General features: G+C 36.0%; 2 protein-coding genes across 2 annotated transcripts in view; one reads left to right on the forward strand and one right to left on the reverse strand.

Moving 5' to 3' along the window:
• Positions 1–15,872, forward strand: part of IGF2BP1 (insulin like growth factor 2 mRNA binding protein 1) — an 80,240-nt gene extending 64,368 nt beyond the window's left edge. The window contains exons 10-15 of the mRNA XM_039333041.1: positions 534–656; positions 1,595–1,711; positions 2,056–2,130; positions 3,133–3,264; positions 4,578–4,691; positions 7,672–15,872. Of these exons, the coding sequence (XP_039188975.1) occupies positions 534–656; positions 1,595–1,711; positions 2,056–2,130; positions 3,133–3,264; positions 4,578–4,691; positions 7,672–7,764 (654 nt within the window). The 3' untranslated portion in view covers positions 7,765–15,872. The remainder of the gene's footprint in view (positions 1–533; positions 657–1,594; positions 1,712–2,055; positions 2,131–3,132; positions 3,265–4,577; positions 4,692–7,671) is intronic.
• B4GALNT2 (beta-1,4-N-acetyl-galactosaminyltransferase 2) overlaps positions 15,873–27,065 on the reverse strand; it is a 63,584-nt gene continuing 52,391 nt past the window's right edge. The window contains 1 exon segment of the mRNA XM_039333043.1: positions 15,873–26,771. Coding sequence (XP_039188977.1) covers positions 26,560–26,771 — 212 coding nt within the window. The 3' untranslated portion in view covers positions 15,873–26,559.

The raw sequence follows: 27,065 nt of genomic DNA on the forward strand, positions 1-27,065 counted from the left end.
AAGAAGAGACTGGAAAGCCATTTGTCTGAAATGGTATAGGATTTCCTGCCTGAGCAGGGGGTTGGTTAGATGACCTCCAAGGTCCTTTCCAACTGCTTGTTGTTGTTGTTATTGTTATTATTATTAATCTTGCTGAGGAATTTTGGAAGCTGAAGTCCACAAGTCTTAAAGTTGTCAAGGTTGCAGACCCCTGGTCTAGGCTGCCTATTTATAGGGGTTCCATTTTAATTGTTAATCCTTCTTCAGGGTGGCCAAAACAATTTAATAAATTAAACTAACAATAAAGTAGACTTAAACTTTTTAAAGCAAATTCTAAAAGAATTTTATACGTCTTGAGTATAAAAAGAGAACCATCGCTTCAAAGCAAGAGCTTTCAAACATAATATTAAGATGCTCATTTAAAGAAAAATGATGTGATCTTTGCTTTAAGCCTTTCAGAGTTATTAAACTCCCAGATAACTGGATTTTAATGAAAAAAAATAAACACCCCATTCCCCTTCCCTTTTGTCTTGTTTTCTCTGTTTTTATTTTAGCTACAGTCACACTTGATACCTGGTCTCAACCTAGCTGCTGTTGGTCTCTTTCCTGCTTCTTCCAATGCAGTGCCCCCTCCTCCAAGTAGTGTTTCTGGAGCAGCTCCATATAATTCTTTTTTGGTAATGTTGAGCTCTGTTTCTATATAAGCAATTTGTAGCATAGAATTGTCATAGAAAAAAGAGGCATTTTATCTGTTTGCATAGCTTCCACTAAGCTGTGTATTTGGTTCCCACTAAATTTGGTTGCATTCAGCAAAATGCATATAATGCATCCTTATATGGGGGTGTTTCTAGAATGTTCAGAATCTTTTTTTGTGTGTGTATTTTACTTCACATGGAGTGTCATGTCTGGATACAAGACTGGACAATTGCAAAATGGACAAGATTTTTAATGAGGGTCAGGTGTTATACTTATTGTTTCACTGATTCTTGCAATGTCAATAGTGTATCGGAAAAGTGTGTGCAATAGCAGTAGCATTTAGATATTTATTCTGCCCGATAGCACTTTACAATATTCTCTGGGCAGTGTACAGCATAAGCACTATTTACATATTGGCCCCAACAATCTGACCTCAGAAAGATGGAAGGCTGAATCAACCTTGAGCCCCTTCAGGACTGAACCTCAGGCTGTGGGCAGAGTTTGCTTACAATACTTCACTTTTAACCACTATGCCACAAGGGCTCCTCAATACAATACATCAATTTCAATAATGTTTATATGTTTGCTTCTGAGCACAAAGACGGAAAAAGATGATTTGATTGAGCTTTCATAACCACCCCTCCCAATTTGTTGCTTCCTGTTGTTATAAACATTTCAACAAACGTATTTTACCTCTATAGCCAAATTCACATACCATTTCTCCTACCTGCATTTATCATCATCATCTGTTCTGTTCATGCTGAGTTCACTGAAGTTGCACTAAGCATGTAATGATGTCATGGCACTTCAGCCCATAATGGATAGTATAGAAATTTGTTTTTAGCCTATCAGAATGTCAATTGAAAATGTCCAGTTTCTCTGACACTGATTGGTATTTATAAAACTACTCTCTTGGCAGCCTCCTGAGCAAGAGACCGTGCATGTTTTCATCCCTGCCCAGGCTGTAGGCGCAATCATTGGCAAGAAGGGGCAGCACATCAAACAGCTCTCCAGATTCGCAAGTGCCTCAATCAAGGTGCCCATACCTTTCTGTTGCTTCAGTGCTTCAATCCTTGCTAGTTAGTGATTGCTGTGAAATTTTTTATGCACTAGCTACAGCAATGTTGGTTTTGGAAAACAAGTCAGAAACTTCCTAATAGTGTTTCTCTGACTGCATTGATGAAATTAATAGTGCATTTTTTAATACTTTAATCTATTTGTAAGAAAATCTGGGAAACACTTTTGGAAGGATATCACCATCACCATCTTTTAAAAAACACAATTCTTACTTCATAACTGGATCAATTTCCCTGCTCAGCTGGAACTTTGTTGTTAGACAGATTAGTATTTCATTTCACTGCCTCTTTTTGTCTTCTGTAGATTGCTCCTCCAGAGACGCCAGATTCCAAAGTGCGTATGGTGATAATCACTGGACCGCCAGAAGCCCAATTTAAGGTTTCTTTCTTCTATGAATTCTATATGGAGAGGAAGTTAAAATTATGGAAATGTGTTTCTTTCTTTCTTTCTTTCTTTCTTTCTTTCTTTCTTTCTTTCTTTCTTTCTTTCTTTCTTTCTTTCTTTCTTAAATGTAAAGAAATCCTAACAAAAACAAAGCGACATCCAAAGTTCTACAGGTGTTTAGCAACTGCCTCATTTAGTAACTTTTTCCGTTATGTGATGAAAGGATAGCATTGTAAATATTCTTTGGATTTATAACTTTTGCAGTTTGCTAAAGCAAACAAAAATGGACATAAGATAGTAATCACAATTGCAGTTTCACTTAGTAACCACTTTGCTGAATGATGAAATTGCCAGTCCCAGTGATAGTCACTAAACAAGGAGTACCTGTACAGAAAACGGACTGATAGCCTGCTATTTCAGAACTCTGTGCAGCCCTCAGAATCCTTTTACAAGTTACTGCCAAATGTTAATACTTAACATAACAGAAATCAGAAAATACTAGTTTTAAGTATATTGAGTTTGTGCACAGCTGTTAACTTTGTGTTCTGCTACCCCATTTAATTATGTTTATTATTTAAGTATCACTATTACCATTCCTAGAGAGGAAGTCTGGTGTAGAGGTTAATGTATCAGTCCAGGAACTGGGAGAATGTGAATTGTAGTCTTGCTATATGGCACTACCCAATGCCAGCTGGGTGACTTTGGACCAGTCTCTCTCATCCCCAGGAGAGAAGGGCATATCACCTCCAAAAATCTTGCCAAGAAAACTAGGGATCAGTTACTAAGTGTCAGCAATGATATGACGGCACCCATAGACATTAGCTGATGATCTAGGATTTGAGAACAATAAGAAGGATGAGCTATTTTGATATGTATTTATGTTAAGGTATAATTAATAGCACTCTTCCAGTATTAGGTAAAGCTAAAACATGCTGTAATTTCAGAGGAAATGAATTACCTATTTAATTGCTCTTTGGTGGCTTGATTTTTTTTCAGGCTCAAGGACGAATTTATGGAAAGCTGAAAGAGGAGAACTTTTTTGGGCCCAAAGAAGAAGTGAAACTTGAGACGCACATCCGAGTCCCTGCCTCAGCAGCAGGAAGAGTCATTGGCAAAGGAGGCAAAACAGTGAGTGCAGGGTTGGGCACTCACTGTTTTTCTAAGAGTCATCTTAGAAAAAAAGCCCTGTGATGTTGGGTTGCTTCATCTGTGGCCCAAGATGGGGCATTAAATAATGTATGGCCATATGATGCAGATCTGTTTCCCAAATGCCTGATAACCGAAGCATAGTTAAAATTCAAGGCAAGTTTCAAATTAGCACCTACAGAAAGTTCTGAGGAGATTTAAAAATTAATATCAGGCTAGATTGTGGTTTCCTGTATTGCTTAAATTAGCTTCTGATGAAGAGCAGTGTGAAAATAGTCAGAAACCAAGATCAGAAATTAGGTTGGAGGGAGATCTACCATCCATCATTTGAAGTTATAATGGACTGTTTCAACGCTACTTACAACCCAGTTTCAGAGTTTCATTAGTTGTGCTCCCTCCTTCCCCTGTGGACACATAGCCACAGTTCAGGCACTTGCCAACCAGCTCATCTTTATGGCCAGTTTCAGCATTCCATAGTCATGTGGCCATAATTTATGACTTTTACTGGTTTCTGGCCTTTTTGGCTGGTTTCTTACAAAAATGCCCATAGGAATACATTGATTTGCTTAACAACCACCATGTTCACTTTATAATGACAGCATTTGCTTACAACTTGCAAAAGTTGTAAGGTTGGGTCTGGTCACATGGATGTCTCAACGTATGACCATCAGGATTTACGGTGGAAATTCCAGGCTCTATTATGGTCCTAGGTTGATTACTATTTATACATTTTAACAAGCAAAATACTGTTTGAGGTGTTGCTCTGCGGTCATGGGAAAGACAACTCATAGTTTGAAATCTTAATTATGATTATTATTATAAATCCTGATTATATCTAAACTAGTTTTCAAATATGTAAATGAAGCATATAAAATTAGTTTTTTAGATTTATAATATATACTTTTAAGACTGACTTCATGGTTGGTATGTGTTAAGCCATTGCATAATTTGCTGGTGTTAACTTGAAGTATTGCACTAGCTTAATCATCTATACCTTATTTATTGAACTGTACGTCTTTAAAAATAAAATAAAGTGTGGGCCTAGTTTTAGAGTGTTTAAAATAAGAATGTTGAAGAGAATGGAACAATTTCAAAATGCTGAATAATTCTTTTTAGATTTCTGCGTATCTGAATATGAGCAAGTTGGAATTTCTTAGTTGGGTGTCCTAATAAAGTGGGACATGACCACAAAATAGGGTATTTGCAAAGCCATTTGGTCTTTTCAGTATAGAATAATCAGCCTTTTAAATGCCGTCAAATTAATTAATTAATTAATTTTTTTTCTCTATCTGTAGGTCAATGAACTTCAGAACCTGACAGCAGCTGAGGTAGTTGTTCCCCGGGATCAAACCCCTGATGAGAATGAGCAAGTCATTGTCAAAATCATCGGACATTTCTATGCTAGCCAGGTAGCAGCTAATACAGATCACTGTACTTGGTACACAGCTGATGCTAGACAAGGAACAGGCAGCTTGCTTATGGCATTCAGTTTCTCAGCCCCTTTTGGCAGGAGATCAGCATTCCTTATTCTTTCAACATTACATTGCATTTCAAAAATAAATAGTGAATAGATCTTTTAAGTAGGTTTATTATATCAACTTTACTGGGCAGATAGTATCAAAAATAACCCCAAATCTTACATTATGTCTTTGATGATGTTATTGCAGTATCACCATGCTCACTTCCCTGCCCCCCAAAGATTTTTTTTTAAAAAAATTTTTTTGCAATAACAATCATTGGTGCTTAGTAAACAGCGTGTTATCTGGGTTCATATATTTGAAAAAACAATAAATGATAATTAATTTCTATAATTCCATGCTCAATGTATTAATAGTATGTTTCCTTGATCTTCTTCCAATGGTATTCTCCTTTGTCAACATTAGATAAATATAATATTTTCAGTGCATACAGGGATGGATATAAACATTTTTTGTGTTTGTACAAATAACAATGATATCCATATATAAAATCTTTTCTAATTAATTTATGTTTCAATTGTATTTATAAAAGTCATCTTGTTAGGTCACTATGTGTCCTGTTTTCAAAATTATTATTTAAACTTAATTTCCCCTCAGTATTCAAACCATTCTTCTCAGTCATAGTTTTCTTAAAATTGATTACCTAAATATCCAAACTTTTCATTTACATACCCCATCCCAATATTTTCATATTTCATATATTATAAAGATACTATACTACTTATATATCCTATATCCACATATGACATCTTTTCTGAACAGCTTATATTTCAACTATATTTATAAAAGTCATCTTGTTAAGTCATTATATGTCCTGTTTTCAAAATTCTTATTTAAGCTTAATTTCCCCTCGGTATTCAAATCATTCTTCTTGGTCATAATTCTCTCGAAATTAATTACCTTTAAATATCCCAACTTTCCATTTACATACATCATCCCATTATTTTAACATTTCATATATTCTGTCCCATTTAACCAGCTTAGTTAACTCTTGATTATTTGCAGATTGTGGACCATATTTAAAAGTAATTTTACATAGCGTGCAGTACAGTAATCCAGTTATGAGACTAGTAAGACATAGAACACTGCAACTAGGTTACCTTAACTCAAGTAGAGCTGCAGTTGGCAGCTCAGTAGATTAGAAATAGAACTTTCTTGCCACTGGTGCCATCTGATCTCACAAATACTAGCCCAGTTGCAATCTCTAAATTCAATAGATCTTGCAGTAATTGTGATGTCTAATGCTGAGCAAATGCAATGCAATTTTACTTTTGACAGTCCATTGCAAATAGTTACTGCAATACATTACTGAATTTCTGAGGACTGGCCCCGAGTATTCAGTGCATCCTCAGAGAAAGCCCTTTTAGCAGTTCAAAAAAGATGCAGTAATTGTTGAGGACTTTCTATGTTCTAGCTTCATAACAGAATTCCATTCAGTTCATTGCTCAAAGTTAAGCAGTAAACTAAGGATATTCCAATTTGTGTAACCAGAGATGGTTGGATGTCCCTTCTTATTTCATTGTTCCACCTGAATATGATTATATGCCATTGCTTCTGAAAAATCTTCCAAAACATTTGAGAATGTTTCTGACTCCATTAGTTTCTAGGGCAGACCAACTGAATAACTTTCTTGCCTTTTCAGGGGCACTTGGCCATAGATAATTAAATCTCATAATCTTAGATAATTACTTCTCATAAGAAAGGTTGATTTTCTTAAGAGACTCCATCTTTCTTATGGCCCATCCATAAGACAGGTGGATTCTCAAAGCATTAATGACTGGATCACTTTCATTTTGGCTTGTCCTCCAAACTGGATTGAGATTAAAAGTTCTGCACTATGTTTTGGACCTATCATGTTCTGAGATGTACTTGAGTGAATAGCTATTGCAGGGATATTGATATTTCCTGGGAATCTCTATGGCGAACTTAAGAGATTGTCTTCACTAGCTGAGGCAACGGGAAAATTGAACAGCAGGGCAAGTGGTTCATCAATGAAATCCTTGATTTTTGTCTGTGATCCAAAATCAGCCCAAAATCAGTTTTGAGATTCCTGGATGGGACAAAATTCTGATAGATGACTTCTTCCTCCCCATTGTCTTTCTAATTGAGCTTGGGCCAAATACCTGGTTGGGCAGAGCTGGGTTAGATCTTCCGCTGCTGCCACCAAATCTCATTGATGTAAATGAGGTTAAACTCGCTTTCTTCCAACCTGATTTGGCATTGATCAACAGCGTCTCAAGGTAAGAGAGAAGGCCTACCTAGTAATCCAAAGTTGAGTGATGGGGTAGCAAGGCAGAGCATTATTTTTATCTTTCTTTCCCTTCCTCCCTCTCTCGCACACAATCACACGCACACAATTTTTTTTTAAAACAGACGATAAAAAGGACCACAAACTAAAATAATGTAAGCAAAAGAAAAAAAAGAAAAAAAATAGAAAACTAAAAATGCAAGAAGGAGAAAAACTAAAAGAAATATAGAAAAAAAAGATTAAAAAAAAGTAGCTCCCTGCCTTTCTTGTTTCTATAATACTTTGTTTCTAAGCACCAAAATTACAAATCCTAAATTCACTTTTTCTGTTTCATGCAAAAAGGGTAGCATAAGGGGTTTCCAATCAGCAATAAAGTTGCCAACTTTGAAAAACTCTGATAATCTTGTTTATAACTGTTTATAATTATGATAAGAAGCAAAGAGAAACTTGTAACTACCTGAATTCTTAATTTATTGATAGACAAGTGTCAAATCATGGGTTTTGATCTTAGTTTGCATCAATAAGCCACCCATTTGAAACCTAGTATCCTCCACTAGAATTGTTGAAATGTCATTACCATAATTCCCAGAGTGAGAAGAAGAGTAATTTGTCTTATCTATCTTTACTTTCCTTCTTTTCCCTCCTCCCTCTCCCATCACTCAGATGGCTCAACGCAAAATTCGTGATATCCTTGCTCAGGTGAAACAACAGCATCAAAAGGGACAAAACAGCCAGACACAAGCACGAAGGAAATAGGAAATGACTTGTACCCGGGTATATGAAAGAAAGAGAGAGAGAGAGTGAGAGATGGACAGATGAATGAATAACATTGACAATGGATGAAACAAAGCCAAGCAGAAAAGAATGATGATCTGTTTCAGAACCCTAAGAGTGGCTGGGATTCAGTTTACCGTAGGCAGGTATTAATATTTTTTTGGAGATGGGTGTCTTACTCTATCATGAGCATATACATGTCTGTATTAATACAGATGTGGACTCTCACACAAAGGTATTTTCACTCAATATACTTTTTTTGGGGGGATACTAAGTTCAGCAATAAACAAGAAGTTTTTAATCAAATTACTCTGTCAGAATATCAAACTACACATGATCATGATTTTGTCTAGGAAAGCAAGAAGCTTACACATGGAAGCATGTCAAGCTTTACTAGATCAAGGCCAAAATTTTTAAAAAGCCCACCTTAATACTACCTTCCCCACCCACCCCCAATAGTTTCAAGACTTATTTGGGCAACCCTCTCCCTAACATGAATTAATGTTTGCACTTCTCAAGAGAAGGGCAGAGAATGGAACCAGATTCTTTATAACTGCCTCCCTAACAGGCTCCCTTATCTGATATTTTCCAGGTATTTGGCTTCTGATACAGTATTATCTCAAAGATGCCTTTTTCTTTAAAAGGAAACTGGATTGTTGTTTTTTCCTTGAGGAGGAACAAGAAAACATTTCGCTTCTCATCCAAGAAGCTTCATTAGTTGATGGCGGGGGATGGAAGGATAGGTTCTGATACGATGGTGGGGAGGGGATGGAAAGATTGTATTCCTTTGCAGTCATATGGTCAATAGCTCTGAAAGTTATTGAGGCCACTTGGGGGTTTATTTGTGCCCTAATCTAGTGCCCTAATCTAGTTTACTTGTGCCCTAATCTAGTGGTTTCAGCAGCTCTCAGGGAGTGCTAACAATCAGATGACTGTAAAGAAATATAATCCTTCCAGACCTCCCTCCCAATCCTATCAGAAACTACCCTTCCAGCCCCCCTGAATCCAGTCTCAACTGTCAGTACCTATCCATCCTCCCCACCATTAGAACTAATGAACCTTCTTGGATGAGAAATGAAACATTTTCTTCTTCCTTAAGGAAACAACAGCCTTTTTTGGGGGAGGGGGAGACAAGCATGACCTGGATGACTGAGAATCTCTCCAGACAGATACAATATTATGTCCTTAAGATTATGAAAGTCAGATGTCAGATTTTTCCCCCATAGTCCCTTTAGCATACAATAGAGCTTGAGCTCATTCTGAGCCCATCTGGATAAGGCACTTTGGCTACATTGCCACTGTGGGAGAATGAGCTCAAGAATCTGATTGGGTGATTTTCATGTTCCATCCAGTGTCTGGGAAAAAAGACTGGAGTTTGAAGACTGACTCTGGACCTGCATATCCTCAGTGGACCATCTCTGCTTTATAGGAAGGTCATTCAACTTTACATTTAGAATACAGTATCTCCCTTAACATCCATATGTCCCCTGAGAGATTTCCTGTCACTTAAAAATGTTTTGAAAGTCTAAAATTCATTCTGCATATTAGTAAGATATCTTTTTCCCCATTTCCTTGGAAGTTGTCAAAATATGGGGAAAGATTACATTCTTCAAATTGGCTGCGTGTTCCAGTTGTCCTAAAAGTTTATAAAAATGGGGAGAAAAATAAGGAAACATTTGACTTTTTGGTATTCTCTCTTGAATAGTGCACTGGCTCAATTCAGAAATTTATACCAAATCATGGATTGTGGGACTTTATAGTTTAGAATTCAAGCTGTTTTTTAATTTAAAACATAAGCCATGATTCAACATTCCAGTATGAGCAGAATTTATACAACATGCTAGACTAAAACACTGACTTAGTGTATTCTTTAAATTCATCCAAATTGTGATTAATAGGTTTAAGAGTTTTATCCAAACGTACTTGTGTTGTTCACACACAACTATTTATTTATCTGCTTTCTATACTTAGTACTTTCTTTTCTATAAAGCCATGTTTTTAAAATGGCTGTTTTTAACTGATAAATCACCTTAAAATTGACCTTGCAAATTGATTTTTAGCTTGGGTTTCTGATTTTTTATGCAAATAACAAAGTATGATTTGTAAGCAAATAAATACCATTAAATCATAATTAAGCTTTCTATAATCTCTCACTGGAAAGTTAATTTCATTTAACGGTGGAACTTCTTAGTTGGCAAGTATAAGATTTTATTACAAAGGCGGATTTGTATGATATCTGAACTGAGCCAGGTTTATCCTTAAATGAGGAAATAAATAGCACATCTGTCTATCCGTCTCTCTTCCTCTCTCCTTCCCCTATCCTTTCTGAATATTTTAATTTGTTAAGCCAGAGAAAACATTGAAATAATTAGAAAATCAATCAGTGAGGAATATGCTTTAATCCGCCTAAGATGTATATTCCTAATGAACAATCCTGGTGGAATGAGATGGTCAACTGAAGACAAAAATTGTGGCAAGTGGCCATAGAGTTGTAATTCTCATGAACTGTTAAGTCATCAGATTCAAATTATTTCCAGTTCAATGGATAAAATGGCTTTACTTTTCATTTTGTGAAAAGTGGCTTAATGTCCTGTAACCTCTCTCTTAATTTGGTATGTACATGTTTTGACATGTAAGTCTGAGCCACAGTAAAGTCCCTATTCCAGATAGACACAAATGCAAATCCTATTCCTATTTTACCAGTGTTTAACATTTTAACATTTCAGGGATTTTGCTTCTTCCTGTGGCTAGTATACTGAATGTTTTCAGATGAAGTTACACACTTTGATAAAATAAGTATGACCTAGCATTTATTATGGATTCTGGAAGATGTATAGTTTTCTCCAATCTGTTGTTCTCCTGATGCTTTCAATTTCAGCTTCAATACTTCCTAACTAGTATTTTGTTGGTTGGGAAATTCTGAGAGTTGAAACCAAATATATTTGGAAGACGCAAGACTGGGGAAACCTACTTCACATGGATTTTAAATCAGTGCTATGAAGCAATGAATTGTGAACTGCAGTGTAAAGATAAATAACATTTAGTTCTCCTTCAGTTCAGCCTTTCTCCAATGGTAAATCAACCTGCCCTTGTCTTATACTGAAGAGAAAGTGCAATTACTTCTGTATGATCTCTAGCAAATGGCCTGTAGTTACTATATTTGGGGAGGTTGTGGCCATCTCATTTTAATTGTTGAAAGGCAGCTTTAGATAAAGTAGCAAAAGAAGTCTGCCAGTCTTGGAGAATCTCAGCCTCAAAAGTGTTGTCTACTTAGCTGTAATTTGAAAATGCCTCATTCTCTTCCTAATTGCCAGTTTCCATGGCTGCCTCTGTCCATGTAATTGTTGCTTCCTCCTCCCCCCCAAAATCAGTGGAGAGTAAAAATGCAATATATGCACAAGTGTTTTGGGTGCATTACATGTACCTGACTTTTAAACACACTTTTAGGGGAAGTGTGGGGCAGTGCATTGGTTACAAAAGAAAGATATACCTCAAGGCTACTTGCCATATAGATTTCACAATCAAAGGACCTTAGAATGTAGCAGGTCAGGTCCTTCCCCCCCCCCCCCCAGAACCGCCAGGGCTTCTGTCCACTTCAGAAGCTTCTTGCATTACAGTGTTACACTGCTGGGAGAGATTCAAGGCAGCGGACATCATTTGCTGTACTTCCTCCAGAGTTTTAATAACATCAGAAATTATCCCTTTTCATATGTCATCTACCTTTAGAAGAACCTCAGCACTTAGTCATACCAAAAAAGAGTAGTAGTAATTCCTGTCTTGATACAGAGAATAACAAAAGGCTTACAAATTGGTGCATTAAAAAACTGTGGGCCATTTATGAAAAGTGCCTTTAATGCAGGCACTCTTGGAATTGTTTTTGGGTGACCTTTTCTCTAGGGAGCAGGCTTCCCTGTACTTGAATGAATGAAGATACAAAGAACATCTTCTCTGAGTTGGAGCAAATAATTACTTCATTGATCTTAACTATGAGATTAAAATGGATGACTTACGCACCTAACAACCCAACCTTACACCTTGGGCATTGAATTCCAAGTATGTACTGGATTGCACTGTAAAGGACTTAATCTCCAGATTAACATTAGTGCCAGTTTATCTCTGTAGAAGACAAGCCAATGTGTCATATAATGCCCAGAAAAGGAACTAATTACCTCCAGAAGAAATTAAAGAAATAGCAAGTATGTATAGAGAAATTGCTGTTTCTTTTTTGGGTTGGAGGAAGAAAAGCAATGGGGCCTAAAAATGAAACCAAAAGTGATTTTTTTATGAAACCAATTGGTGTGATTAAAATAATAGCAAACAACCCCTTAATTTTGAAATACTTATAATTTTTTTCTGCCACAAAGTTACTGATTTTCTTTAGGAGGCGATACCAAATATAGACATCAGAAGAATGTAATATGGTTACTAATCCCAGTCACTCTTATGCAAACTTTAAAAAGAAAAAATGTGTAAAATATTTACAATGGGTTTTTAGAATTTACCTGGCAGCCTGAGCAAAGAACAAAGTTTTGTCTCTGCATAAACTTGGGCATCAATTAAACTGTTCCTCTGAGAATAAGTTATTTTCCCCAACAGAGCCTTGAATCCTTGCAACCAGCACTAATATAACAGGGAATTGATTTGAAACAGTCCACCCAGTGAAAAATCTTCTCTTGCATCCTTATCTACCTCAAGGCAGTTTGATCAGTGGACATGGAAAGCTGTTTGCCCCAGAGTGGTCATTATATACTCTGGATAAGCAACAAATTGTATAGTTTTGCCAAATTAATGGAAAAATGAATTCAATGATTTTAATTTCATTCAGTGGCTGCAAAAGCCCTGTTGATTTGAATATGGATATTCTCTTTTACATGGATTCCTGGGTGTTAAGTCTCTTAAAAATGCTAATGAAATAACTTGACATTTAGCAATGATTCAAGGCATGGAAATTAATTCATTTGATTACAGATGTATTGACATAGAGTGCAATCATGTTGCATTCTAATTTTGTAATTTTTCTTTAAAAAGGAAATAAGTAACAATATGGGACAAATTATCCCTCTTTGTCTTGATACATTTATATCTTAGCAGAGACAAGACTTTCGTTATATGTTGATTCATTGATTGCCAAGGTTTAACAATATCTTTGCGACTGGGCTGTTTGTGACAATTGGCAAATCTAGGTCCAGTGTATTTCCATATGCCTGTTACCGAAATGACACCTTTGAATTTAAGCTGAAGTGGCTGTATGGATCTTGCTGTTTACACTGAAATGGCTGCTTTCCTTTTTTTTAAAAAAAAAACCTTGCAAGAAGGCCATGTATAGAAATGTCAGGCGTTGCTCTGTGTTTTAAGGGAAAGGAGAAAAAAAAAGAAGAAAAAAGAAATGAGACAATAATGGAGGGGAAAAGCTACCTCAAGGTATGAAGTTACCTCAACAATTGTTTTGTTTTTTGGGCTTGCTGATATTTTATATAAAAGCTGATAGTCTTGAATATTTTATTTTTTTAATGAAAAGAGAAGTTACGTTTCCTAATTTCTAATGAGCCAGAAGTTGTTATGCAGGTTGGAAATGTTACAAGCTCTTTATGGAGAACTGCAGAGACTTCAGATGTAGCGGAAAAGACGGCAGATTTCTCTCACTCTCAAATTTGCAGCTTAATTTTACTTATATCTAAAATTCAAATGATAAATTCTGTCCACTCAAAAATTTGGCAAAATTAAAAGCTGTATATTTCAGTGTCAGTGTCCAGGTTGTTAGCATTTGTGTGAAAAGAAGCAGCTGTCTAAAAGACAAAGTAATATGGCAATCTTGAGGGTGTAAATCGGCTAATTCTACCTAAATATATTTAATTTCGAAATTAGGATGAGTTTCTTTGATTGGCATAGTTGATATAATTCTGTGGCAGTTGGAATGCAGACTTGTGATTTTCTCTTTGGCTGATTATCTGGTTTATTAAAGCTGGGGTTTCTTTCGCATATTTTTCATCACCTGGGATTGCTCAAGTGCTATTTGCTTAGAATATGGCATTATGAGAACAAAAAGTAGACAAATCTCATGAAAGTGGTTTGTCCTTTGGATCTCCATGCAGAGAGATATTAACATCTCAGGTATTATTGAACTTAAGTACATTTATACAAGGAAATTTGTGATAGGATCACTAGAAACATATGGGTCATGATTTTTGCATATTTTTTACTTGTTGAAACTAAATGAAGTGTGCTTAGGATTGGAAAACCACAGATGAGGTTTTTTAATGAAAAGTTACAAAAATATTCCAATTAGAAATTACTCGGTTGAGATACATTCTTGTGTTTGCATTCACTTGACCGTCTTTTCCGCTATATCACTGTGAAATATTCTACAAAAATTTACCTCGGTTTTACTGAGGAGAAGCAGACCATTATTTTTTTTAGAAAAAGAAAAGAAATGGGAGCCAAACTTTCTTGTGGCTTTTTGTACATTTTTGTTGAGGAGAAACTGCAACTCTAATTGCCACTCTTTGAAAAGTATGGAGCTGGGCAGGTTTAAAGATTGAATTTGTTTTATATTCCATTGCACTTGGAACAGATAATCCTCTAAATGTAATTTTAAAAAACAGTGGTTGTAAATGGATTCACAAATGATTGTCTTAAAATTATTCTGACCCATAAGCTCTCCAGCAAAATGCAAACTGGGTTCTTGGGAGATTTGGTATATCGTTCTTTTTATTAAAAAAAAGTTGCTATCTTTTTCCTGTAGAGATTGGAGTTTGGGATGAGTTGAAAACCCCAATGCCTCTGCCCCTGCTTTCCTAGCTGGAAAACATGTTCCTATGGAAATTTTGCTCACCCTTCATAAACAAAGACAGTAGCAAAATAATGTCTAATTGGACAATATGGGCTACAGTGTAATGAACTATAAGTTAGGAAGAGTGGAGAAAAAGAATACTACCTCTAATGCTCTTGTCCCCACAGGAAAAGATGTAGGGCAAAATGTAGGTTTCCTTTCTTGAAGATCTCTGACTTCTCTTGCTTTTAATACAGACTTGCATAGATCAGGGTTTTTAAAATTATTATAATTCAGACATCAGCCATAGCAAATAAGTTGGTTTTTCCCCCTAGCAGCAAGCAGTTTTTGGTATTCGTTGAAAGGAATGGGGTGGGTGGGAAAACATTCTCTCCTCTCTCCTCTAGCGCTCTTAGCATCTAAATGTTGCTGTGTTTTCTTTTTTAAAATTCCAGCTATATGAAATGTTTGGAGTGAAGACATCTTGCATTATCCAAATGAGCATAACAGTATTCAAAGGGTAGGCAGTTTTAACAGCCTGGCTTTAGGGTTCAAGCTGTAGGCATTACATGAATCCTATTAACATCCAAGAGGATTTCAGTTGCCTTGAATAGAAGGCCTTTGTCCTACTGAGGGTGCATCTGTTCTTATTCATCTATTAAGTGGAAATGATGCAGTGATTGAGTATGATAATAAAGGTTGGAGGGGGTTGGCTTTCCCGTATAATTATTTTTAAAAAATGTGCATAATCATTGAAGTTTGATCCTGCCAAACTGTAATAGTGGTTTGGCCCCTTTGCCATCGAATTGTAAGTTTTGCAGACATTTCTCATTTTGAATTGGATCTTTGAACTCTTGTATTAATGCCGTATAACTATCAAATTCTACCAGATGCAGAAGCTCTCTCATGTTCTGCTCTCAAGGCTTCAGATGAGGTTAGGAACACAGGGTTCGGCTCTTATTATCAGCCCTTATAGCTTCTCCCTCAGCACCTCAATTTGCTGCTATTTGCTGCCATTGCTTCCACATTTTTAGTGTCCATAAATATCAGGTATATGGTAACTGAGATAAATGTTAGCCTTAAACTCCCCCACGCTCTTTCAGTTTACAACGTGTGTATGTCCGTGTTGGTGAGGGATGATGGGAATATACTCATCAAGAAGTATGTAGATGGACATACATACTTACAGCTTTATATGAGCTGTGGTGGTGCAGTGGTTAGAATGCAGTACTTGCAGGCTACTTCTGCTGTCTGCCGGCTGCCAACAGTTCGAGTCTCACCAGCTCAAGGTTGACTCAGCCTTCCATCCTTCCGAGGTTGGTAAAATGAGGACCCAGATTGTTGGGGCAACATGCTGATTCTGTAAACTCTGTAAACTGCTTAGAGAGGGCTGTAAAGCACCGTGAAGCGGTGTATAAGTCTAAGTGCTATTGCTATTGCTATATCAACGGTAAGCGCCCTCCAAAAAAGACTTATCAGATAGCATATAAAAAAACAAGGATATCGTTTTAAATTTTAGTGTTAAAGAATCTGATGATTTGGAAGACAGCCTTTTCCTCTAACATAGTCTGAAAGTGGCTCAGAGAAAATCTGTATCAAATCATCTTTTTGTAAAAGATTACTTGACAAGCCAATAAAATTGAATCCTTAAAAACAGAGAAAACAAATCTTAATTACATCAGTACCTCAGCTATCTCTGTGATCTTAATCTGAATAGTTGGAGGGTTTCAACTTGTCCATCAGAAAAATCTAGAAAGACAACATTGTGAGTTGGGTTTAATTGGACTTATTGTTCTGATCATCTGTAGCAGATATGTTGGATTAATGTCCATAATCCCTCAGGCAACATATCTGCTGGCTGGGGATTGTAGAGATTGAAATTCTACACATCTGGGGAGCAACCTATTAAGAAAATTATTTCAAGGCATTGCTATGTACCTAATATCCCATCATAGATCACGTTGTTGGTTTGTGTCTTGGAAGAGCTACTCCATCCTAACCTCCTGTCTGGAAGCATTAAATCATTTTAGCCACTAAGAACGTAGCATATGGCAATGTGGAAAAGGCCTTTCAAAAATCACTTTTGAGTTGCAACGAACTAATAAGGACTCTCTACCCAGGATTTCACGAAATTGATTTTCTTTCCTCAAAAGGCTTACTGTAATTGAAGGAGAAAGGAGGAGCGAGACAGTGGAAAGGCAGAAAGTCTCCGGAGGATAAGCTTCAAGGGATTGTGTGAGGGCAGGTGAGAGAGCTGTGTGACACAAATGACCTAATATTATTGGACCTTCTATGCTAATGTATGCATGTTTAAGAACATGTATTTACATAGGCTGTCTCAGGAGGCTTAGAAATTTTAAAATTTCTAAACTTGGAATGTTATATATAAGAAGAATAATCATATTTGGAACTGTGTTTTGATTGCACTTCATTTCAGTTGACTTGGAACCAAATCCAGAATATATTTTAATAGGTGCAGTGTTTTTGGAATCCAAGATTCAATGTATGTGAATGGATGTTAAATTATGCCTTCTGAAAAAATTTCAAGTTATTCCACAGTTAGACTTTCCAAAGAGACTAACATGGACAAAAATCTTCACATTAGTTGCTTTAAAATTAAAACTAAAATCTTAGGAACTATATCCAAAGCAACAAAAAAGAAACTGGATCAATCTGTTTGGAGGAAGATACATCTAAACTGATAGGGGAAATGACATGAGATTTTTTTTAAAAAAGAGATGTATATCTCATATTTCCAAAATAATAGTGAAATGTAAAAACTCAGTTGCAATTTTTAGTTCTTCAGTGATGCACAAGGAAGAATATAATGATAGTTTGTGAGGTGGGTAAGGACTTAACTTTGCTGCATGGTCTGACCATTTTAATTCTTCAGGGATGCTATTGGTATCTTTTGAATTGTTGACAGTAACTCCATGGTTTTGGACAAGGTTCTATCTTTCTCATTCCCTGTGCATCCAGTTTCTTAAAATATTAATTTTACATTTCCTCCAATATTAATTTTACATTTCCTCCAATTGTGTTCGACTCAGTTGAGTGTTCATATTGTTATATGCAATTAGCAGCAAGCACTGTCTATTTTATTTGCAAGGTTCCTGTGTTGCTCAGTTTTTTTCCTTGAAGTATCATCTGAAATTTCAAGATCTACAGATAAGTTAATACTCAAATTTTAAAACTCTCCTCAATTTCCTTAGTACACAATGGTAGACAACTTTTTGCCATTATATACTCAAAGATAGCCACTCCCCCAATACTAATATACTTCAGTAAGAATTTCAAAAGAAATCAGTTAATTGCTGACTGCCATACCCAAACAGAGAAGTATAATAGTAATAAACAGAAGGAGGATAAAAAGTTTTATTTTTATCAATGATAGAAATGGGCAGAGAGCTGTAAAATGGAGAGAATTGGATTTACAAATGGATGAATCTATAGATTTTCTAAAGAAATTCTGCAAAATTTCTTGTCAAGTTCTATGATTATTGCATGTGATACTGAAAGTATTATTTTCAGAGGAATACTTTTCTGTGCAAGACTAGTTGTAATTTATGAGAGCTACAAAAAGATCTAATTCAGTAGTGTTTATGCTGGCTGGGGGTCTCATTAATAATTCTGATGCTTTTGTATCATCTTGCCAGTCTTACTTAGGAAGACCCTCAATAGGGTTTTGCTACCCCAACCTGGAGATAATAAGCAAATACTCCTGATTTGCAGGAGCAACTCTCAGAGCAGCCAAAAACATTAGATTTGCATTTTCAGGAAGGTGACATTTGAAAAAGACTTAGGAACAGTGCTGGTGCATCTTTTCCACCAAGGCACAAATCCTGTACACCCCAAAAGAATTGTATGTGAAGGCATATTGGAGTTTACTAAGATAGTTTCCAAACAAGATGATCCATAGAAGCAAAACATTTCTATCTGTATATCTGATGAATCCAGGAATTGTTTCATGGCTGCTGCACTTCTGAATTAGCATGGCTGTGAGGTAAGTAGAAGGAGAAGTCATGCTGTATGTAGCCAAGAGATGGCTACCAATCATTTCTATCAGTTGCTGAACTTCATGTTATGCTTCATGCTAGCTTGTTGTACAAGCTATGCTATTTTATTTCTTAGATAATACTAAGCCATAAATCAGTTAACAACTATAATGCTTGGTTTCACACATCATAATATATCAAATTGAAACAAGTAACATTATGCCTTAGTGCAATGTGCAGACACGGCCAAAGTATGTGTTTGAACCATATACAAAGCTAGTAATTTATAATGTCTGGCCTATGAAGTGGTTACATTCGCAGGCTATAAATTGCTATCTTTTTGTACAGCTTTCTAAAAACCAACCCACTCTCTAAAAGTATCTATTCCCACATTTAATTTAACATCGATGTGAATCCTGATGCTTTATTATAGGATCTTATTTTTAAACTTTGACTTTTTCAAAGATAAAATACCTCTCCAACTTGGTGGTTGGTATACAGGCACAACAGGGCAACCGCTTTAGGCGTTGTGTTTTTGTTTGTTTGTTTAAAGCCTTTTCCTTGGGAGACAATGGGGTTGGCTTTCCTGCAAAAGTTTATATGTTTAGCAATTTTCCCTGTTCCCTGTGGTGACATTTATAATATGGAGTGGCTGTGATTGTTCAGTTAAGCAGTTGCTAAAGGGAGTGTGTTGGATGGAGAAGGTACTGACCCCTTAACTCAGGGGTGTCGAACTGCCGGCCCTTGGGCTGGATGCGTCATGGCGAAACCGCACCCATCCCATTGCCAACAATGGAAAAATAGTTACGATATGTCACAACACGTCACATGACATTGCGAGTTTGACACCCCTGCCCTAACTGAAGCAGGCTTTTCTGATTGTTCAATTTAAAAGAAAAAAAAAGAAAAGGACATTCTTTCCATGAAATTAAATAACTTTCAGCTCAATTTATTTTGAGCTTTTAATGAAATTTCTGATTGATAGCATTAGCAAACATTAGATTTCCTTCTAAGAAGAAGAAGAAGGGGAAAACATGTCTCTACATAAACCTCAAAAGACTATAGGCATTTATTAATGAAAAATCTGTTTTTCTTTAGCTGTTATTTGCCTTCCAAGGGTAATGTAATGGGCAAATTTTGCAAGGTGTGTATTTTGGATATTGATTTCCCAAAGGAAGTATAATTAAAATCTCTGATATCTATACAAATTTAATCCTTGTAGCATGAACCAGAGAGTTAGATCCAGACTTAGTAAGTCCACTGAAATTGTTAGGATTTAAGTTAGATTCAGTGTAACTACCACTGATTTAATATTTCTGCTTTATGCATAGCAGCTCAGGCTATTTGGACCCAGCTTGGAATCAACTCAGATTCTAATTTTTACTTGAAAAGGTGAGCATAAAGAAGAATTCTACCATATGTAGAAGTTCGCTTCTGTTTTTTAACATACTGCCTGTTACATATTTTTTCAGCAATAGGAATTCAAGCCATGTCCTTCACTCTCTTATTAATCACAGCCATTCCATGCATTACATGTTAATCGTGAGCCAGAGATTATATCTCCTGGTTTAGTTCAGGTTGGGTGCCCCTAAATCATAAGTCAGGCCTCCCAACCTCTCATTGGTACCCTGTTAAGTGCCTGTTGAGCTGCACTTCATGTCAGCCTAAGGGCATGATGACCATATATACATAACATATGATATGAATATAACCAATTCATGTTTGTTTTATCTACCTCTTAGCACCTATAGATTTAAATAAATAATTAGGTAGTGATAATACAACATACTATGTAGTCTAGGGAGAAAAATCCCCCCTCCCCCAAATAATCGTTCTGCTTAAAAGTGTTTTTTTTTTAATAGAACTAAGGGCTCTCTTTGCATTCTAAAGCAGTCTTGATAAGATACAGAGGGCTATGGAATTATGGGCAAGAGGTCTGGTTTCTACATTGCTGGTAAGGAGATAGTGTCCTGGCCATATGTCTAACAAAGCCAACACTCTCCAGCGCAGCTTAGTCAGCTCAGTAGATACCCGCATTGGGGTTCCTGCCTTGGAATCAATGGATGAGTTATTTGCCCTAATCCAGTGAGCAATGGAAACAGCCAAAAGCTGTCCAAGCATGGCTGATGCATGTGGAGCTTGCAACAAAACAACAGTTGTCTTACAATCAAACAGGACTGCTGTCTACATGCCTGATGTTGTGGATTGTTGATCTGTGAAAACCTGATCTGCAGATAGATGTTGTGTTTATTGGATCTGGAATCCTTATTCCAAAGCCTTAGCATTTCCAGTCTATTGAATTGATTTGGAAGACAAAAACAAATAGACTGGAAAGCAGTTTGCTTACTGTGAGCACCGTCAAAAACAACTCATGCCTTACAGGTTAATGACATAAACCTAGGAAAAATTGCTTGGGTTCCACTGATGCTGCATTACCACCGTTAACAGATAATCAACCTTGATTTTTGAAGTGTTGTTAGTTTGTAAGAACCCCAACACCTCAGTCCTTCTTTCCCTCCTTTAATGACTTCATATATATATACACAAACACACACACACACATTTCTTCCTTCTTTTTCCTAATCATTCATATCAGAACTCGTGTACCATTTTCTTTCAACGTTCTTAGCATAAGTGCTGACCAGCTTACACAACCATCAGTGTTTAATTGAAATTGTGCCTTAGACACACAAGTGCGTAACTTGTAACTCTTTTATACCCTCCTTCTCTAATGCTGAACAACCTTGTTGCATTTTTTTAAAAAAGTAGTTTTATTGGCAGTTTATCAAATTAATGAACACAGTAGAAGGAATCATAAGGGCTGTTTTATTAAATGAGTGACCAAGGCTACTATTAATCTAAGCTAGCATTTTGTTTCACGTAACAAACTAGTAGCTGACAGCAAATTGTGTCGGTAATTTGCCAATCCTTATTGCTTGCTGTCATCTGGTTCAGTGCCTCAGAAGATGGAGGTTCAATAGAGTTTCCTTGATGGATGGTTGTTCCCATGAATTTCTGTAATCTTTTAAAACATATTTGTGGCTAATGAGGAAAAAAACCTCACATCTTCCATTGATGTAAAACTATTTTGTTACAGTGTTTCTCAACTTCAGTTACTTTAAGAAGCATGAACTTTTAACTCCCAAAATTTCCCAGCCCCGTAGCATCTTAAAAGTGGCTGAGATTGAGGAACACTACTTTTGAATCTTATTTTCTATTAGAATAATCTATTGCTACAAATGTATTAGATAAATCATCTTTGTGTAAAAACAGTTTGTGTGAATTTGGAAAGGAAATTTTACTCCATGTAATGATTTTGTGAAATGTGTCAGATCTTATGTTCTAAGCCAACTGAAACTGTTATGAATTCATGCCTGAAAATTGTACTCTTGAGTAATTGTTTTTCTCTTTTTGGTCCACGGTATTTTTAAAAAAACTTTCTCATCTTGCTTTTCCTTTTTTTTTTTTAATCTCTGTTCCTTGACCCCTTGTCTTTTGCATGAGGCAGGTTAGTTGGCTCAGATTCAAAGTTGTGATTACTGATGGATACTGGCTCCATTTTTCTTCCAGCTTGTTTACTGCCACAAACTGCTTTACTCCACTGTTTCATTTTTTTTTAAATAAAAGGAGGAAAAAATCCATTTGCTCTCTGTTTTCCATGAGTAATTATTTCCACATTTTATTTAGGTAATTAAGTATTATTAAAATCCATGTTGTGAGTGGGTGGTTAGCCAAACTGAAAGTAAGAGAAGAGTGACTTACTGAAGACACCATGAAGATGATTGAAAAGGAAATTCAGAACAGAGATCTCTTGAATTGTAGTTCTTCAATCTTACCAACCCTCAGATTTGTTTCTCAAAAGCTACAAAATTTCCAGAATCCAAATCCATCCTATAATTTTTAGGTGGGTAGTTGGGCAGGACCTTCTCTTTAACATGTAAAAATTATACTTCACGCACACACTCCTTCCCCAATGCACTTGAACTTGTGAATCAGGAAAGAATGCAAAGAACATACAGATAGAAGGATTGTAGATTCATAATGTTTCCATTAGTGGAGCAACATAGCACATAGTAACGAGGACAGTACAGGGAGTCCTCGATTTATGACCACAATTGAGCCCAAAATTTCCATTGCTAAGCAACATAATTGTTAAGTGAGTTTTGTGCCATTTTATGACCTTTTTTGCATAGTTTAAGGGAATCATTGTAGTTAAGTTAATAATACAATGGTTAACTGAATCTGGCCTCCCCATTGACTTTGCTTGTCAAAAAGTTGCAAAAGGTAATCACATTACCCTGGACCCTGCAGCCATCAGAAATACATGCCAGTTGCCAAGTGTCCATATTCTGATCACAGGACCTTGGGGATGCTACAATGGTCATGTGAAAAACAGTCTCAAGTCAGTTTTTTTTAGTATCATTGTAACTTTGGCCACTAAACAAATAATTGTAAATTGAGGACCATTTGTAGTTTGAAGGCATTTTTTTAAAATAATAATAATACAAAACCCTTGGATTTTCTGATCCTGATTTGTTTTCTTAATTATTGGGGCTCTTAATGGCCCTACTGCCTTCCTTTTCCAATTTGGTTTCCCTCAATGGTGTTGCATTTTTCACATAATCCATAACTAACTTGTCATTCATAAAGCACAGGATTCTGACACCAACACAGTAGGAGGTTGCCAGGTTAGAAGATGCTACTATAAATATGATGAGAATTAACATTTGGTGCTCTGGAAGTCAGCAATCTGGAAAAACCTGGTCTTTGAGTTTATCATCTTAACTCAGTGTTATATGTATATTTGCAAATAAAATAAGTATGCATATAACACTGGGGGAATGAAGAATTTCTGCATGTTGCTACTCCATGCATAACTTAGTTCAATCCAAAAGACAGCCATTATGTACATTGAGCAGCAGTCTTTTCAGGAACAGAAGAGACTTGTGGCTTTCATCTTTCTCTTAAGACTCCTAGTGCTTATTGTAGTTACATTTGCAGAATTTGGGAGGGTGGGTATTTAACTTAAAGTTGGGAAAGAGCCTGCTTTATTTTTATTTTATTTTTTAATTTTAAAGAATTTAAAAAAATTAAAAAATGCAGATTAATGGGGCAAGAACATTCTATAAATTTGTTGGTGGGGCCAAGAGAATTCAATTATTGGGAATAATTTTCTTAGTGTATGTGTATAAAGGGAAGGTAATTTGGACCCATTGTTTATCACATATTTCCATGATTTATTCTTTTTTACAAGAGCTGAGATATATTGGGGGAGAAGGTTACATAATGACAATCTTCTAAAGATCATTAAAAAATGTTTCCTGAAAGTTAGCTTTAGAGTAGAGAGAAAATTTCAAGAAAGGAAATCAGATTTGAGAGAATAACAGCTACCAGAAATTTTGAAATGGAGCAAGCTATAGAAGATGGAGAATTGCACAGTTAACTCCCTATATAGGGGAGTTCCTAGTGAAAAGTCTCAAGGAATTCTTAAACAAGAGTAAGCAAATCCTTATGAAAATTTTCTTCACTCAGGAATAAGCCATTCTGGTTATTGGCTACTGCTAAACTACAAGTCACAGAAGTCTTAAATATGACCCATAATGAAGGACATCCAGAATGGGGCAGGTTATTCATTACTATCCTAGAACAACTTGAGATAATGAAGATTGAAGTCCAAGACTGGCTTTACAAAAGTAAAATGAAATTCAAAAAGCAAATCGTACTGATAAAGTACGATTAGTGACAGTAGGATTGTGCCGTTCATTGTTGGTAAATTACTTTAAATATTCAGAAGTACTTCACATGCATTATCTAGATATATTCTACTTCAGCCCTGAAAGGTAAGTCAGTCTGATTATCTTTCATGCTGCAGACCAGTGTTTCTTCAACTTTTTTCTTTCAAGATTCCTTCACACATTTAAAAATTATGGAGGACTTCAAAAGATCTTTTGTTTATAGGGGTTACATTAACATTAATTAATATTAACATTTATTGTATTAAAATAAAATTGATGTATTTGTTGCTACTGCATCATGATTCTGAGAGACTCAAAGTTTTTCAGCCTATGTTGAGAAATTATATATTAAAAATCCCATGAAGCAATAATAAGATGCAGTAGCGGCAGCAAATACCTCAGTTTGGTAGTCACCTTCAGTTCTTGGACCATATTTTAAGAAATAATGTTGTAGACAGAAAAGGCAATTTCTCCAATTAAGGCATCTAAAACATTTATGAATGACGAGATTGAAATGAGACTGCTCATAGCTCTGTTTTTAGCTACTATAATATATTGTATCAGTCCACTTCAAATGAATTTGACACATTGACAGGCTTTTATCACATAATGTGAACATCTTTTAGGTTGCAACAAGACTTTTGTTAGTTTAGGTGGGATAATAGTATGGTGCTTTTTGAAGAATGCATATGACAAATTCTTGCAGGGGGACTGGCAAAAATGAACCCAAAAAAATCAAATGAAGGAGAAACCACAGAGCAAAAGATGGAAAATAAATATTCTCATTATATATATAACTTGCCTAGGAATAGGAAGCATATCCTAACTTGATGAGCAAAAAGCTGGACCTCATTGGAGGGAGGGGAGGGGAGGGGAAATAGTTTCCACCCGTTGCTTTTAGGTTATTTGTTTTGAACAACTTTTCTTAAAAAATTTTTGTACAAATACAAGAACAGCAAACCAGACGGAACTTAATCCAATGCTGAGCTTCATATTATATGGAATCTGGCAACAAACTTCAGTCCCCCCTTTCCTTCTCAATTTCCAAGACAGAAAGGTCTGGAATTTGCATGAAATGATAATGTTTAACCAAGGCTGTTTCAGTATTAGCCAGTTTATATCCAATCATGGTTTACAACAATTTGGCTTATACCTAAAATGGGACAAAACTCAACAATTGTCTTGCTTAGCAATAAAAACTTTGGGCTCAGTTATGTAAGTCAAGGATTATCTGTACACTGAAGTTTTAGGGAAGATATTTTAGCCACTTCCTTCACATCAGCAACGCAAGACTGGCAATCTCTTGACTCCTCCCCTCAACTCAGCTCTGGATTCCACCATTCAATATTTTAATCACTGCACCAAACTATTAATATTTGTCAAATTTTTAACTTACTGTAAACTGCTAAATATTGCTGATTCCGTAATGCCCAAAATATAAATAAAACAGTTAATATCTATAGTTAATATCAGGAATAAAAAGCATGGTTTGTCTAAGTCAAGCAAGAGACTGGCTTTTCAACTCCTCCCCAAAAGAGATTAACTAAGACAGTTTCAACCCCACAATCCACTCTGAAGTCATTTTGAAACGGAACAAAAAGACTTCCTTTTATCTGGTCATGGAAAGTTAGAAAGTGGCCTTTAATTGCCAATCTCCAGGGGATTCAGTGCAGACCAATTTAGAAGCAATTTAATAACCACATCCTTTAAACACTGAGGTATTCTGCTCTTTTCCAGAGGGGCATTTAACACATTGTACAAGGCATCTCTAATATCCTCTTAGCTAGAAATTGCAAGCAACGTTAGACAAAGCACTGGAAAACAAATGGTAGAATGTACATCTCCAATTAGACTGTTCAATTTATAGTGTGAATTCACAAGTAAACAATAGCGGCCTAAGAAATTCCTAGATAGTGACATGTTCATCTTAAAAGAAAAGGACAAAAGCCATTTTAATTCTCCATATACAAATGAGGCACCTGCAGATTTGGAGGAATAATTTGAAAAACTATTTAAAACTATTTAAAAAGTAAATAGAACAAACTATAGTTGTCACAAAAATTTACATATTTATTGTTAAATATATATAAAGATCTGGAAGAAAAGAGAATTCTTCTATTAGAACTTCCATAATAAAGAAGATTCATAAAGTACATTAAAAATAGTCATTTTTGATGAAATCTGTAAAACATTGAATTGTCAAGAGAAAAAATACAATACCTAAAACAATTAAAGTTGCTGAATCTATTCCAAAACTATTCAGATTTGGAAGAATCAATCAGTCTTTTGAATAACATTTCATTCTGTTCTTAAAGTAATGTAACGACAATTTAAACCTAATTTCTTTCTCACAGTTATTCCGAAATTGTCTATACAATTTTTCAACATTAGCTTCTTGTATGTTGGTGTAAATTAAGTGTGACTGGTGACCAATGATAACATCATTGCAGGAGCCAATCTGCAAGCTTCCAAGCCCATCCATAAAATATTCTGAAAAGAGAGAGATATCCATATGTTAATCATAGAAAGCATTTAAGAAAAAATAACATGCAAGAATTGTATTCCCTCCTCATACAGGGAAGATGTTTAGAAGAAAGTGGAGTCCACCCAGAAGACCTACGGCAGTGGTGGCGAACCTATGGCATACCTGCCAGAGGTGGCACTCGAAGCCCTCTCTGTGGGTACACGTGCCATTGCCCCAGCCTCCCCTCCCCTCATGACCCCCTCCTCACCAGCAGCCCCCTTGGAGGAGAGCCGCCCCTGAGCATGGCCCACACGGAGCAG

The sequence above is a fragment of the Crotalus tigris genome, unplaced genomic scaffold (assembly GCF_016545835.1).
Source record: "Crotalus tigris isolate CLP2741 ecotype Arizona unplaced genomic scaffold, ASM1654583v1 scf7180000024472.5447098, whole genome shotgun sequence".
In the NCBI taxonomy this organism is placed as follows: Eukaryota; Metazoa; Chordata; class Lepidosauria; order Squamata; family Viperidae; genus Crotalus; species Crotalus tigris.